Below are 17,213 nucleotides of genomic sequence, written 5' to 3' on the forward strand. Positions count from 1 at the left end.
TAGCAGGTGAACAGGTGAGCTTCTGACTGCATGCAAATGAAAGAAGACTGATTTAGCTCAGTCTATCCTCCGCTGTCCGCTTTAGTAAACAACTGTTGAAACAGCGTTACATCTCTAATTCTGACACCAGCATTTAGTTGAGAGCCCCCCCCCCCAAAAAAAGAAAAAACAAAACAAAACAGTGTGACAAGGTATACTATTGTTCATGCTAAATTATTTACTGAGACACAAGCTTCTGTAAACTTCAGTAGCAATTAATCTGAAGAACCTCTTTTGTGTGAGAGCTTAATCGTTTGCTAATTAGCGTCCTTGCTAACAGACACTCTCAGTGGAAATATACGATTACATAGCCCATCGACAGGCTCAGTAAACAAAGGCTGTTTGCCAAAATACCAAGGCAGTTGGTGTAAAGCCGGGGAAGGGAAAATATATTACTTGCGCGTGTGTGTGTTGCCTACTGTGTGTTAATACTATTTATGTGACATACAAGAGGCAAACAAAGTGTGCCTCAGAGTATCGAGAGAGAAAAAGAAATGGGCGGATTTTGGATTTACCCCGTAGATTACGGTGATTTTGACTGTATTTTCTATTTTACTAAGTGAATATGCTCACTTGCTTATAAATGACTTGAAGATGCAAAGCTAATAAAGAGTGCCTATTAGGTGGAATAAGAAACATCATTTAAGGAGGAGTAGAGAGGAAGAAAACAGATGATAAAAACAGGAGAGAAGTTTTTTATAGTGAGTCACAATCTTTATGACCTTTTAGAAAAATGTGGGCGCCAAACTTCTCTGGTGGTTTTGTTTAAAATAACTGCTCAAGGCCAAAAGAAGCTCACAGTTTTCACATAAAAAGCAAACATCAGTGAGAAGTCTCAACAACTAAATACTAATTTGTCCAATAAAATTTTTCTTCTCTCCCATCCCAGCAGTCCTTTCACAAGCAACTTTTCTTATGGTCTTTTGTAAGAAGGTGCAACCAATTTGGAAACTACTGGACCTCACTGCCTAACTGTATGTAAATACCCTAAATCATAGGTGTCAAACTCTGGCCCGCGGGCCAAATTTGGCCCGCAGCCTAATTACATTTGGCCCGCGAAGCCATACCAAATTATTATTAGAGCTGGCCTACTGGTATTATACAGCTAATATATATATTGTTTAGTATTAAGCTTTGCTTGTTCCATATTCAGTTTTTCAGCAAAACGTGTTTGAGTCCATGAGAAAAGATTCATTCTTATATCTGGAGGAATAAATATATTTCAATAAATATTAATGTTAGCCGGCGACTTTGTTCCAGTTTTGAATTTTGGCCCACTGTGTATTTGAGTTTGACACCCCTGCCCTAAATGGTTAAAAATAGGGGGTCACACCTTTTAATCTTTGAATTCACATGTTTTTAGTCTGGGTGCCACAGGTGTATAAAATCCAGCACCCATGCAGCCTGCCTTTACAAACATCTTTGAAAATATCTGGGTTGCTCTAAAAGGCTTATTAAATTCAAGCCGTATGGTACTGTAGTAGGATGTTACTGTAGCAGTAAGTTAGTTCATTGAATTTCTTCATATCCAGAAATTCTACAATCAGCTGTAAGTAGTTCTGTTTCAAAGTATTTATGAACTAGAAACTACAAAAACTCAGTTACAAAGTGTCAGACCAAATAAAGTTGCAAAGCAGGGATCACTGAGTGGTGAGGCTCATAGTTTGCTCTGCTCACTCAGTAACTGTAGAGCTCCAAACTTCCTCTGGCATTAACATCGGCAAAAACACTGTGCGCTGGGAGCTTTGTGGTATGTTTCCATGACCAGACAGCTCCTGTACGTGTAATGTGTAGGTGAACCAGGACTATTGTACATATAGTGTCATTTTAAAAGCTCAAACTTTAACTAATTAGTAGTTCTTTTTCAATATTGTAAAAAAAAAAGAAATAGAAGAAGAAGTAAAAAAATTCTGTTGTATTTTGGTTATATTCCAGTGGAACAGAAAGGTTGGTGAGCAAATGTAATTGTTAAATGTAAATTTCTATTAAATGTGAGTTTATGTTTTTTCTATAGACAACAACAGATATGTGATTTTCAGCCATTTTTCCACAAATAATTATTGTATGAACTGCATTAACTGTGAGTCAGTTTTGGAAGCTGGGAATTGAAATACGAGAACTGCTGCTGGATTCTCAAAGCATTGAACCTCTATCACACCAAACCCCTACGGCCCAACCAGGTCTCGTGGGTTAAGGTTTGGCCACTGACCTGGTAGGACCCAGGTAACCCTGTCCCAGACAGGGTACACTGAAACCATGATTTTTTTTCTCAACATAGGGGTTTTCTGAATCACTACCAGATTGATCCAGACAACATAGTTCCTGGGATTACTAGAGCTTGGTCATTCCCGAGGGATGACTGAGCTCCTCACTCTGCTCCTCCTCATCAAAAGGGGCCAGTTGAGGTGGTTCAGGTATTTGACTAGGATGCCTCCTGGATGCCTCCAAAGGCAAATTCTACTAGGAGGAGGCCTTGAGGAAGACTCTCTATATACATCTCTCTTGGCTAGCTTAGGAATGACGTGGTGTTCTACCAGATGAGCTGGAGAAGGTAGCTGAGGTGAGGAAAGTATGGGCTTCTCTGCTCATACTGCTGCCCCCTCAACCAATGGATGGATGGATGGATGGATGGATGGATGGTCAATTAGTGTATCTTACTGGATAAAACAGAAAAAGTTTAACTTTGAGGATATAGTTTGCATTTGAAAAAGGCAATAAATCTCACTGTATCGCAAAATGCAATCAAAATAGTATGGTATTGTGATAATGTCATATTATGGGGTAATTCCCACCTTTTACTTTTTATCCTATCACATCTTTATAGGAATGAGCTGAATTTGAGCTGACTTGCTGATCAGTCTGCTGCCTCTTGTACAATGAAGGATATCATAACATACCCCACCTTGGGCTTTCTGAAAGATTCAGGAATCTGGCATAGATAGAAAAGAGACAATGTACCAGACAAACCTGATAAAGGAGAACTGGCACTTTGTGCTCAGTGCATACAGTCAGTCTCTACCTACATACCTACCTGCTTCTCACACAGAAACATGACAACAAATGGGTTAACCTTTGTTAACCTTTCCATTATCTGTTTTACTCTCTCTCTCTATTTCCTGCTTCCTCTATATTTTCCTTGTTCTTTCTCTACTCCTTCCTGCTCCTCCATCCTCTGGAACACATGGTTATCGCCTGTGAGTGGTTGTCATGGTGATCGACCCCAAGGGACTCATCCCAAAACCAAAAGTTCTGCTTGTCTGAAATAGAACCGCCTCTCTCCAGGGGGAGCGGGGTTTATTTGGCACATGGAGGGGGGAAGTGGGGAAACAGGGAGAGAGAGAGAGAGATAGAGAGAGAGAAAGAAAGAGAGAGTGAGATTTCAGTTAAGAGATGAGAGCGTGAGGACAAGAGGGTGAGATAGAGAGAACCGGAGAGAGTGAGGCAGCATGCATCCATTCCAACTGGGTCACATCACGGGAGCATTGCGTAAGCATAAACACTGCTGCCCCTGTGCTACGCCCCCAGTGCGCACACACATACACACACGCATGCACAGTCTGTGTTTTTCCAGAGCTTACTACTGTCTGGGAATCAGCCTTCTATAGTGCCTTTTATACCGAGATGTAGCCTGTCTTTTTTTTCTCCAGAGTGCTTTGACTCAGTGGATTTGTGATAAGTATATTGTGACAGTGGACTGAACCTTCTACTCTGTTAGCTTCCAAGCCGGTCATAGCAGCATGACATAGCACTTCTTCCCTGCTGCATTTTCCAGCCACACTCATACATTCAGTGTTTCTATCACTGATTCTCACTCAGCTACTATCATGCACTGTATATACTACATGCTTCTTTGTGTTGTGTGTGAGCTTCAGCAGGAGAACGTTGTTGCAAAATCAAGCCAGCAAGCTGCTAACTTACCTGAAGTGAGAGTTGCAGGCTTTGACCACAGAAAGGCGCTTACTTTCTGTGAACATCCATCCATCCTTATTTCTTAACTGTTTAACCATCTTAAAGTTACAAGGGCGCTATAGCTTATCCAAGCTGTCACAGAGCAAGAGGACATACCTGATGTGAAGTAAATGCACTGAGAATGATATGTAAGCATGAAAGTGTGCTTTTGAGACACTGGATAGTAAATGTATCCAAACTTGTGTTTCCTATTACCATCAAACAAACATTTTACTGTTGCCCACGTGAGGACTGGGGTTCCACTTTTGATCAAACTCACATACATTATGTAGCAGGAATTCCTACAGGTGGTCCTACAAAGTTTAATGCTCATCACCCTCACTGTCTTTCAGCAGATGTGACATTAGTGTTTCAGCGGATTTCCCGAACATTTCCTCTTGGTGTTGCAGCTGCACTGTAGCAGCACTACGTATGATGTATGTACAGGAAGGCTTATAAGGCAACCGCATCTTCTAAAAGAATGTGTTGTTTTCTCTCTCTCTGTAGAGCCCGACTGTTCCCGACATGCTCCGCTTCCCACATGTTTGGATGTCTTCACACCTATGTAAATAAACACCAATGGAAAAGCAGTTATTTGCTGGAGCTGTTTGTGCAGTGAGCTGCGTGTGCGTCGGTAGAGGGTGTGATTGTCTATAAAAGGAGCATCCAAAGCCAGTTGTTTAAAAATCCTAGTTGGACTGTTTCAAATCCCCCCTCCTCTTCTCAGTTTGCACTAAGCAAGAGGATATGTGTGTGTGTGAGTGTTTGTGTGTGTCGAAACTACATGGCAGGAGAGCCTTTCCAATCAGGGGAATGGGAAGGGGATAGATGCTGACAGACAGACAGACTTCAGACAGGCAGGGAGACAGAAGGATAGACGGTAGAGCACAGAAAGAAAAAGAGAGCTATATGGAGAGAAAGAGGAGGTGGGTGGAGTTACTCTGAAAGGGGGCGTGGACACACAGCTGTCACTCACTGGCGGTAGCCATGGAGAACGGGCGGTCCTGAACAGCAGGACATCCAATGGGAGACGACGCTGCTTGTGTCACCATGGTGACGGGGCTGTGCCCAGGGAGGTTGTGATGGGTTGACAGGTGCGTGACAATCGGAGCTCTCTGCAAGCATGTACGCCAAAGGCAAGAGTAGCAACGTGCCGTCCGACAGCCAAGCCAGAGAAAAGTAAGTTTTATTTATGGGGGAGGAAACCGCGGCTGTGAGGGAAGTTCACGAGCGGCCGGGGGCAGTCACACACAGAGCTGCGGGAGGGGAGGGCGCAAGGCGATACACTCAGCGGCGTGGGTCTCTCAGCTCAGCGCTGTGCACGGCTCAGAAAGTTGACTGCTTTGGGTTTTCTTTGAGAAAAGACAGACATTTTATCTGCCGGTTGTAAATGTTGTTAAGCGGGAAAGGTTCAGTTTTACCAAGCTTGTTTCACCTTGCCAGAATTTTACTTCCAATGCGCTTTAAAAATAAAAATAAATTACGAATCCAGCAAACACCTTCCTTTCTTCTGTAAATGTTTTGGCGTCTTGAGCATGTTGATTGTTTGATTTCATTCTCATTTTGTTCATTCTTTTTTCTTCAGTCATTACTAGTTTTGGCTGGTGTATGCTTTTCACACACGCGGTCAGGATCGAACAGTTTAGAGAGAAACTAGATGTTCAAGGTCTGGTGTCGGCGGCAGCAGCTGGAAAGTCCGCGCATTTGACCGCTCGAAAACTGCTGTGTTTGGAGCGTGTTGCTTTGCACAGAGGCTGCCTTGCTTCAGATGCCGTGTTCCGCGGGTCCGGTCCTGCTACAAGCTGCCCCAGATGGGGCTTGTGAAAACGGACAGTCACGCTGTCGTCGCGCTTGGGGAGACGGAGACTGTCGATCCGGTTATTTTAAAGTAGTTGGACACGTACTGTGGGTGTCCAGCAAATTTGTGTTGACATATCAGCTGTTGTTGTTGTTGTTTTTGTTTTTTTTTTTATATAATAGAAATGCTTGTCATGGCTGTACTGCCTGTGTGTCTTGTCCACTAACACGGGAGTGGAGGGCTTTTTTTCTACCCTCCTGATTAAACAACAGCTTTTTTTTTTTTTTTTTTTTAAACATTCTACAGTAAGGTCAGCTGCAATGGCTCCATGTGTTTTACGCATTTATCTAACCAGCAAATGATCCCTGGTTCGATCCCAAGAGGAGACACAAATCTCTTGGGGCTTGCTTCAGGAAGGGCGTCCGGCATAAAAATCAAATATGCGGTGCTACCCGCTGTGGCGACCCCATGTGAATAAGAGAGCAGTCGAAATGAGCTTTCTTTCTTTCTTTCTTTCTTTCTTTCTTTCTTGTAAGGTCAGTTGTGAAGGTGGACATGTTAGTGACATAAAATAGAGGCTGTGTTAATATAAACTGTGGTTGATAGCCTCTTTTTTTTTGATGCATGGGAACTAACAGGATATTCCCACACCTGATGCACTGGGTCAGGAGCATGTCTTGATTCAGCTTCACTGGCCAGGCTTCCTGCAGACAGGGTGATCACAGTTGTAGCCTGTGCTCTCCCTGTCTGCAGGGACAGCTTATTGCCACCTGTGAGAGTAGGGCAAAGTTAGTGCAGATATTGTCTCTATCGTCTCACTTTGACTGCCAGATACTGCAACTCGTTTATTGTGTCTTTTAAATCCAGTTCGCCTCCATTGGTCAACAGCGTGATTGAGTGTTCATCCCTTGAGCCCCATTCTTTATTCCAAATCAATATGAAAGGACTGAAAAGTGAGACTCTTATCGCTGCCTTATCGTGTGCACTGACTCAGAGGCTCCGATGGAGAGCTTCCTCCAGGCCTGGGAGATACTGTGTGTGAAAACATGCATGCATCTGTGTGTGTGTGTGTGTCTTGGCATAAGATTTTGAAGTGGTTCTGCAGTCTCCTGTGATGAAGTTCACATTTGCAAGCTGCTGCTAAAGGTACATCAGCACAAACAACAAAGAGGCAAAGCTATAATGAGGAGACACACTAACTTTATGTGACTAAACGTTTACATCAAAGTCGATTTATTTAATGGAACTGAGCCATCTACCTAGCGGATTGTTTAAATTGCGTACACGAGTTAGAGGTGAGCTCAAAGGGAACTTCTTACTTTTCCTGGTTAATTCAGACTTCTTTGCTTTTGCCGATCATTTTGTTATCTGTGTTTACACTTCGACGCAAGATTGATGTTCCATTGGGCATTACAGCCAAGACCATGTCGACAAAAGAAGGGAACGCGTGTCAAGAAAACGCTAGATGAAAAGGCAGTGGAAGGCAACAAAATCGAGGAAGCCAAAAGTTTCATTTGTCTCTTAACAAGCAGCCTTGTTTATCAGTGGTGTGTATCAGAGGAGCAGAGCAGGCCCGGCGCTGCCGAGTCTTCAGTTGTTTCTCATTTCTGCAGCGCAGCAGGGGATCAGAGAGTGGGAGAGACAGAGGGCAACAACAGATTGAGGAGAAAAGGAAGGAGGAGGGGAGAGAGTAGGACTGAGGGAATTTGCTGGATCATTAGTTTACAGTGTTGTAGTATTGACCTCAGAATGGACCCCTGCAGACACGGGGCCCTGGCGTCTCGCCCATGTAGATACAGAGAAACTCTAAATACAACTGACCTCTGAAGATTTTATGTTTGTGTGTGTGTGTGTGTGTGTGTGTGTGTATGTGTATGTGTGTGTATGTGTATGTGTGTGTATGTGTGTGTGTGTGTGTGTGTGTGTGTGTGTGTGTGTGTGAGAGATAAACATCTGAAACATGTAGTCTGTCCTTGCTAGAGATGCATTTTGGGAATATGCTTTTTTTTCTATCTCATGTGTCCACACTATAAAAATTCAGTTCATTTCAGTTTTATTTATATAGTGCTAAATCACAGCAAAAGTCACTTGAAGGTGCTTTATATTGCAAAATAAAGACCCCAAAATAATAGAGAGAAAACCCCAACAGCCAGATCACCTGCCTATTAACAAACACTTGGTGACAGTGGGGAAGAAAAACTCCCTTTTAACAGGTAGAAACCCATGGCAGGACCAGGCTTAGGGGTGTGCAGGTATTTGATGTAAATGGTAGGAGCTGAAGAGAGAGCGAAACAATCCATAAAAGTTTATATTTCACTACAAACACAGATGTCACGCTTGAATTTAAAATCTTATTCAACTTTCTCTGTACAGTGTAACTAAGCTGCAAGATCATTTACAGTATTGTAGTGGGAATTATTATTTTCTTTCTTATTTGCATATATTACATGGCAAACATTAAGAAACACCCACTGCACAAAACATTTGAAGCACATTTTGCTGAAGGTAGGGGGAAAGCTGTTATCACTTATCAATTTCCTTTATATAATTTGTACCTTTCATGCTGGAGGATATGCAGATAAAGAGAAGCAGATGAGCGAGAAAAGGAAATGTTTTAAAGTATTGTTCTTCCCAATCATAAGAAATAACAATAATAATCAAAAACATATTGTCATACTCGTCAATTATGGTGTCACCGCATGCTGATTATTCAAGTTGGATGTGCCGCACAGTGTCTGGAACATATCTGCCTCTGAGAAAGGCGCAGAGACACATGGGCTTAGGAAGGATAGCTGAGATTTTGTTTGTGAGGCTCAAAGCCCCCAAAAGAAAGACATTTGAAATATTCAGGTGTGCAAAAACAGTAGCCCAAGTTGCAGACCACTTGCAGCAAGGTGTATCTGGATGTCTGATGCTGAGTAAAACTTAAAAATATAATCCTGACGCATGCATTTTTAAAGAGAGTTTTCTCGTATTTATACCCTACGTCCGCGAATATCTGAGAATAGGCTGTCTTTATGCCTTTGCACCAGTAATGAACACTTTGTCTGGCTTTTAAGACAGCAACACTGCTCTGGTCTCTCTTCTCTCTCTGTGTGCTACCTGTGTTATGGTCTGCGCTTGATTTTGATTCAGAGTGACAGTACACGACCACTGACTGTGTACTGCAGTTGTTCAACGAGTGTAGGTTTCAGTCGCTGGCAGTTAGAGGACACATTCCACATAGTTCTGGGATTGTGGTCCTGACTGAGTTGCATTGCAGCACATAGTACAAATTCCTTTTCTCCTTTTTCCTGAGTGAGTATTGAGTCATGGAACAAACTCTGCCTCAAATGCTCACAGATGCTTGTTTTGTCCATTTTTCCAGTGCTCACAGCTCTATAAATTGCTTTTCAGGTGTTTCCTAAAGATCATGTAAAGTCAGGGTTTAAAAAACAAAACAAACAACCTATAGCATAGGAATGTGTAACTAGTATAGGTATGTGCCATTTCATTCAGTCTGGTTCAGGTACCAAGCATCAGTCTTGGTGCAGACTTAAGCATTTTCTGCTCTTGTAAGGATCATCATTCCACACACACACACACACACACACACACACACACACACACACACACACACACACACACACACACACACACACACACACACACACACACACAGCTACTTCTAAACCGAGACACCTCAAAATCCTGCCAGGAGGCTGCCAATGCAGCATTGCGCAGACTGAGGCAAAGCAGTGCATGCTGGGAGTGTTTATCCGACAGAAGCAATTCAGGCTGCCACTCTGGCTCTGACAGTGAGTCGCATTACAGTGGAACTACAATAAAAATAGCTGTATCTCTCTCCCAGATGCACTCACGCACCGCAAGCTCACAATGCATTGGATAAACTGTGCAGGGAATCACATTTTCCCCATGCCAGCTGCCACCTGATGAATTGATGATTGATGAGGGGTTTTTTTTGTTTTGCTTGTTTTGTTCACTACATTTCGTTGTCCTTGAGCAATGATATAGGTGCAATCATTAGAACAAAGAGGAAACCTATTTGTTATGGCAGGAGCAAAAGAATGTAGCCCGAGGGTAAACATATGTTGCTGGTCAGCTTGGATGGTAAAATGAGAGGTTAAGTATGGGAAATAAGCATGAAAACATGAATGCTGGAAGAGTTTAAAATTTGAAATAAACTCCACAGCTAAGCGGTAAAAAAATGAAAAGGGACGGACGGATGAAAGAAAGATTAAAGAGGTTTTTCTTTCTTTCACTGAGGTCAGACGAGGTCAGGTGATGTCCTACAGGACCGCACGGTCTAATGCTCTGTAATGGCTCTGTGTCGAACCTCCCCACTCTATACACACATCCCACTCTCCATGGATCACTTACATTGGTAAGTGGCCACACCTGGTTCTGTTGGCTCAACTCCCATGCATAAGCCCCATACATAAGATCCACGTGGTAGGCCTCAGCATGAGCTTTTCCTTTTGTTTAAGTGGATAAAGAACAATATAAATGTGCGTGATTACGTGTCTGCGTATCTGTATTAATCTTTGCTGTTCTGGTCAATAGAGAGGATGCTACATGTGTTAGCCTGCAATCCCATCTGAGCTGTCTGCTCACAGCACTTTTCTCCATATGCTTCATCCCTCAAAATCAACCTCCATCTGTCTGTCACGCTGCCATTGTGGATGTGAACTACAACATCCAGTGATCATTACACAGCTAATAGCCTTGCCAGCTCTCAAGGGATGCCTCGAGAACAACTGTTAGAACACGGAGAACTGTCACCGCTCTCTGTCGTCTGCGTTCGCCAACACTGACTGTCAGTGAAAGATAGCAACTTAAAACTGCTTCTAGTGTAATCGCCACAGTGTTTTTAGATTAGCATCAGTCTGGGATTACAAGAAAACCAGAGGAGAAATGCAGCTCTGGTGTATTTTCTTTCTGGGGTATACAGAGCTCTCTTCAAATCAAAGTGATAATGACAGTTTGACAAGGCTTTGATAGAAAACACTTTTTAACCTGCTGAACACATAGAAGGCTGGTAAAAGTCCTCTTTTATCTGCTGGCATCCCTCCTAGTTTCTCTCTTATCCCTTCTGCCAGAGATGTAACTTGCCACAGAACTGCTATCAAAGCGGCGGCCTCTTATTGAGCTGTATGAGGCAGAAGGGAAATGGCCTCTGATCGACGCAGGGAGGAAAAAAAGGTCTGAGGTGTCAATCAACACACAGGACCCTGAAGAAGGCACCCTCACAGGACGCCTTGGGGTGCTTGGGAAGGATCGACGTGACAAAAGGCCTCTGTCGGCATCAGATAGCATGTGGGAAAGAAGGAGAAAAGAACAGAAGAGGGCATGGCATCCTGAATTTCTTTTATCGCTTCCCAAAAAATAGGCTAAGGATGAGAGAGTTTATCACCTTGTGCTGGTCCCTTAGGACCCCATGGGTGTCCCTGAGTGCTTTTGTTTTAATTAGAAACACATTATCACATCATTTCTCTTCTCTTCTCTTCTCTTCTCTTCTCTTCTCTTCTCTCGTTTGACTCTTTAAGTTAGAGCTGCTGTGCCGCTCGTGGTTTTAAAGCTGTGCACAAATGCCCAGTTTTAAAGGTGTTTTGTCTCTCAGGCAGTCTTTTCTCATGGCATTTGATGTTGTTTTGTCATGAAATTACCCAGACTAACTTAAAAAACATGTTTTGGCCAGATCTTCCACCTCTAGGTATGATGAGACACAAAAGAGAAATGAGGGAGGCTGTGACTGGAGAGCTCCAGGCAAAAGTAAACTCCATTAATGGAAACACACACTCGGGCCAAGAGTGCTTTTAGATGATCTAAAGCGTGTTTTTGTTTGTCAGTTTAAAGCAGTATTTTCATATTGCACTCTTTAATTTCTTTTTAAATCAGCGTGTATTTAAAATATCACACTTACATTTACAAAAACTCTTCCCTTACCCGATATAACTCGCATTGCTGTAGTAAGCACCGTAGTGTAGCTGCAGATGCTGCTCTGCCTGCCCCCCCCAACCTCAGCCTGCTGAGTATAGTGGAGGTTGGTTGGAGGCCTCTCTGCTGATATTCGTCCATCATTGATATGCAAGCTGCATCGCACAGGCACTAGCGCAAGGTTAAGCATGCGTGACGACCAGGCTTCGGAACTGCTTCAGACACTCTCTCTCTATCCCTCTCTCGCTCCTGCACCCACATGCAAAAACACATTATTTTTCTTTGCTTCCTCACTACCTTGCCCTCATTTCTCCTCTGTCTCTTTCTCACTTGTCCCTGCTAATTTCTGAGAAGTAAAGCCATGGAGTTGTCCTCTTTTATTTTAGATGCATCGTCTTTAGATGACAGGCTGTCTGCCCACTGATCCCTGCAAAGTCCATGGTGACATCTCATTTCTCCCCAGTGAAATCCAAGATGGAATATCCTCGTGTTTACGATTTAAATCGCTTAAAGTCCACTTAATGCCAATTTCTACCATTGAAGAGCAGGAAGGACAAAAGAGTGAGACCAGGTGGGCAACAGGGACGCAGCAGGACTCACCAACTCTGATCCAGTGCTAGCTACACGTGAATTAGCTGGAAATATTGTGTACAAAAAGTGTGTTTTTAAAAAAATATTTTCTGTGTGTGTGTGTTTTTTAATTATTGTAATTTGCAGACACTTTGGTGCATACATTTTCTGCAAATTTTTACAACCTCATGTTACAGAAAAACATTCCTCTGAATGGTTAGTCATTTATTTCTACTTCCTCCAGAGCCTTCATACAGGCCTTAATAGCTTCACATTTCTCCCCAAATTGCTTCAGATTGCCTTCATCTGTATCAGCTTTTTTCAATCTCATCTCGAAGCTTTGTTGTTCAAAAGAACAGAGGCCTATTAGAGTCCCGTAGACAGGAATTCAAATCCTATAAGATTAGAGTGGTGCAGTCCTCCCAGTCATCTCCTTCTCCCTCTGTTTTTAATTGTCGTTGATTGTGGAATGCTGTATTGTGCGAGCCGAACAAAGATTGTGTGCCACCGGACGATGTGTGGAGCTAGCAGGAGAGGAGCGCGTCCCACGCCGTCGCATTCCAGGTCCTGCGTGCTGCTGAATGACAGACCAAGCTCAGTAGAGGGAATGGCAGTGGATACATGCCACAGTGTCAGTGTGTTTGGGCAAGAGTGTGTGCATACAGAAGAAAGCAAGAGAGAAAAATGCTGTATATGGTGAACAATAAAGAAATTGAGTGATTGCATGTCTAAACAACTAAATGCTGTCTGAAGAATGGATGTCCACCCAGATATAAAACAGGACAAATGAAGAAAAATCATATTTCTTGTGGTGGAAAAAAATCCTTCCCATTTCTTCTTTTTAATTCTTATTGGTGAAGACTTTTTACTAAGGATTTTTTACTCTTTATTTCTTAAATATACTTTTATTATTAGGAATGAATTTCAAAGCAAAACTGAATTTCCTTCAACAAAAAGCAAATTCATATTGAATATGTACTGCTCTTTAAACACCATAATGGTTTGTTTAAATAAATACTACATTTATGTTGTTTTTTTTTTTTTTTTTTAAATCACCTTTTGAACTATCTTATTGCTACAAGTATTGGTTTATTGGTGGGTAAAATGAAGGCATAAAGTAGGGGTAAAACCATAGCTCCAGTCCTCCTAATCCAATGACGGGGATGAATTTGCTCCACTTGTTGAATGGCTCAGTTGCCTCTGTGTGAACGCCACCTCTCTCGCATACCTCATATTTATCAGTCGCACTTCCAGTCGTGGTGGAAAAGCGATTTCCTTTTTTATTCTTGCATAATGTTGCTTTAACTCTCGTATTTTCCAGTAAACTCTTGAGAACAGACTTTTGCAGTGATTAAGCGAGTATGATCACTAAGTGTCGCCATCAAAGTTCTCTCTGTAAACAGCAGTTTAATATTCCGGGGTTTATGGCTGTATTGCATTCAAGATTTACTGTAATAGCTTGTAGAGAAAGTTGAACAAGGAAAACTCTCCTAAAAATCATTGGTGTTCTTTCAGCTGTGAAATTAAACAAACTCCCCACGAGAGGTGACTCAATCTGAACAAATCAAAGCCAATGAAATGGAACTCAAATTAAGAAAGTGATGGATTTGCCTACCCCATTATTTGATTTATCCACTTTACATGTTCTGCAAACAAATTACAGTTGCAGGAGGGGGGGAAAACTCACTGGCTGAAACTTATGTGTAAATGACAGACTTTCACATGAAGGACACAACAGAAATCTTTGCTCACTTACACTGTTGGTAAACAGTGAGTTACTCATCACGCTCTCTCGCCATCTCCCTCTGTTTTCTCCCCTCTCTGATAAGCTGGCATTTCCTGTTATCTCAGCCCTGGGCATTGTTGTCTGCTCTGTGATACAGTAGAGTCTCTGCACTGCTGACAGAACAAGAGCTGGTTCACTCTGTCTGATTGTGCTTGTATATGGCAGGGAGCATTGCTTCCTTTTTACATTTCTGTTCAAGTCTTAATTGCAACCCCCCCCCTTCTCCTCGGTTAGACGGCGTTCTGTCTCTCGACTGTTTCTCATGTGATCGTAACGGCCTTTGGGTGTAGCTTTTTGAGGACACGGTGTGTTCTGTCCTTAGAGCACAGGGTGGGGATTCACAACTGCAGCTGTATTATGGTTAGAGTATCTTGATTAGTTGGCTTTTATCATTGTCTGCCTGTAGCTTAGCTTATGTCGTGAGCTGACGCTATTCTTGTGTTAGTCATATCCTGTGTCAGTGCATTTGCAGTGCACTGTAGTTCCCAAACTGTGGAATTTTTCAGCTTTTCTAAATGGAATATTTTGGGCCTTTTAGAGATATGTTAATAAAACCGTTTTACACATAGATTACGGAGCGATCTGTAATTAGAATTCATCCGGGAAACTAAAACTTAGACTTAGTCTTTCATCAGCATTTATGAAATAATTTATAATTCAAACATAATAAGCTGTGCTTTTTTTAATATTTGTTGTTCAAGCAGCTATTTTACAGCATTTATTTTCACCTTGTATTGGAGTATCCCAAGGGAGGTTGCGGGAGGAGAGGATTCTGGGATCTCTAGTTAATGAAAGGTAAACACAGAGTCTACACTGAGGTGAGCCAAAGAATGCAGGACTCTTCCTCTCTGTCAGGATATGAGCTTCATTCTTTTGACTTTAACACATGATATCTCACCTTTGGCAATTTCTCATCTTTGCTGGAGCAAGGTTTCAGTGAAAAACTACTTTATGATTTACAGTCAAGAAGAGTTTTTACCTTTAACTCTTTTCCGCTATAAAGATGATATTTTATGACCTTCCTTGTATCCTTAAGACATGGGTTGGTGACCGTTAGAATAGTTTCTGGGTTTTTCAGAGGGCAGCTGCTTAGACAGAGACCACCCTCACTAACTTCTGAGGCACAGCCAGTCATTTTGTTCTATAAGACAGCCTGAAATATGACACAAAATGCTCAGGTTGGAAAAGAGTTTCCTCCTTAGTAGACTTTCAAGAGGTAAAGAGTTAACGTTCAAACTATGTAACCCTCCATCTTAGTGGTTTATCAGCTAATTGCGAAATTGCTGGTCAACCTGTAACAGCTAGCGTCATTCAGCTCAACCATTCTTAACCAGCGCTGGCTGCAGTGTTTTGTTTTTTGGGGTCTTTTTTTGCCGAGCCGGTTATAGAGCATTCAGGCTTGTCGCTGAGCCAAAACTTCACCAAGGGCTTTACTATGTGATGTGGAACGAGAGGGATAAAGGCTACGACAAACATTTGCTCTGTAAAGCAGCATGTGAGACCATCTCGGTGCAGACGAAACGCTGAAGATGAGCAGATAAAACACAGTTTATTTTACTACAAGTGTCTTTCCTCAGGCTGTTTCCATGCTGGATTATAACACGTGTTTTGTTAATCTTCAAAGAGGTAGTGAACTTTTTCCTCCCAAACTCTCAGCTACACGCCAAACCTGCAGCTGAAGTAAGCCCGTGCGGAGACGAGTCGGCATCAGAGAGAATATACTTTATACAAATATCTCTATTCAAGTGCTCGGAGCCATTAGAGAGATCCCAGGGGACATGGTGGAAGGGTAATGGAGAATATAGATTTAACTTGTGACCATCAGCAAAAATGCCAATTAGAAATGCATCAGTGAGCCCCGGCAATAGAGCCACAGCACACTGCCAGTTGGGGATTAATTTAAGGCATGAATTTGACTAAGATGTTGCAAGAAGTTAAAGGATCTAATGAAAGTCTTTGAACAGTTTTGTCAAGTAATAAATCATCACCGGTGATCAAAGTTTTCTTCTCTACAGTGACGCAAACTTATCCACACGCAAGTGTTCATTGTATTTTTGCCAGTCTTTGGCTTAAATAACAATAAAAGCCTCTCAAAGGCATTACGGCCAATTAGAATCTGTGTTTAAACATGAAAAGGCAAAAAAAAAAAAAAAAGCCTTATTTAGTGAATTTGGCAAATTCAGTAGATTCAACGCGTGCTCTCAAGCTCTTTTGAGTCGCATTTGGTTCCCCTTTTACAAATCCTGTGTTACGGTGAGCGACAGCAGCGCGGCTGCTCATAATGTTGTCCTCTTCGGTTTTGCTCACTGGCTGCAGCATCACTCCTCTTCTGCTCAGTCCTGACCTCCCTCCACAGCTCCTTTCATTAATCATTTACTCTCTACCTCTCTCTTTCTCTTTCAGCCTCCCTCTTCTTCAGTCTCATTTGTCTCTCTCTTCCTCTCTGCCCCCTGGATCTCCTGTTGCTGCTAATCTTTATCTATTTATCTTTCTCTCCATCCCTCCATCTTTATCTCCCTTTTGACTGGTAAATTACCAATCTTTGTCCACTCTCAGTGCTGTCGGGGTGCATCATTGCCTCTCCCTTCTGTAATCTTCCCTTTCTGGAATTTTCTGCCTGACTTTTTGATCCTGTATGAATTTGTGCTCTGAGAATAGCTTATATTAACATGTGCTGTAGGCGGCGCACAACACTTTCAAGCGATTTATTTACTCGCACCTATAGCTGTCAAACTCCCCCTGCACAGATTCATTAAAACTATACCTTTACCTAATGAAAGCGCTTCACGGATAAGTCTACTGGAACCTGATTTTTTCCATTTAAAGTGATTTGGCCGTGATCCCAGTGTGGTACCTTTCCCAGACAAGGTGTGTGCATAAGTAGTCCTGTGTTAATGATATTCTTTGGTGTATAAAGACTCTATAAGCCCCATGGTTGTTTGGACTCTTGTTTTTTTTTCTTCCCTCTGTTGTTTTCCTGAAGCTCTGCGTATAAGATGAATAATTCAGCATTGTAATGGGTCTATATTTGTCGTTGTTTATCTTGCCTCTGTGCCCCCACCACCCTCATCGCTGCCCCACCACCATCTCCTCCAAGCTTTCACTTGTCTGTCTGTCTGTCTGGCGAGCGGAGCT

At 42.4% G+C, this 17,213-nt stretch overlaps 1 protein-coding gene across 1 annotated transcript in view; it reads left to right on the forward strand.

Annotated features, from left to right (window-relative positions):
• The first annotated feature begins 4,868 nt into the window (after positions 1–4,868).
• The window catches only part of LOC146562431 (single-stranded DNA-binding protein 2), a 56,720-nt gene continuing 44,375 nt past the window's right edge, over positions 4,869–17,213 (forward strand). The window contains exon 1 of the mRNA XM_085294159.1: positions 4,869–5,166. Coding sequence (XP_085150285.1) covers positions 5,111–5,166 — 56 coding nt within the window. The 5' untranslated portion in view covers positions 4,869–5,110. The remainder of the gene's footprint in view (positions 5,167–17,213) is intronic.

Source organism: Mchenga conophoros, linkage group LG12 (assembly GCF_057382185.1).
Source record: "Mchenga conophoros isolate Kocher_MC1m ecotype Shallow Benthic linkage group LG12, M_conophoros_male_GT1.1, whole genome shotgun sequence".
Taxonomy (NCBI): Eukaryota; Metazoa; Chordata; class Actinopteri; order Cichliformes; family Cichlidae; genus Mchenga; species Mchenga conophoros.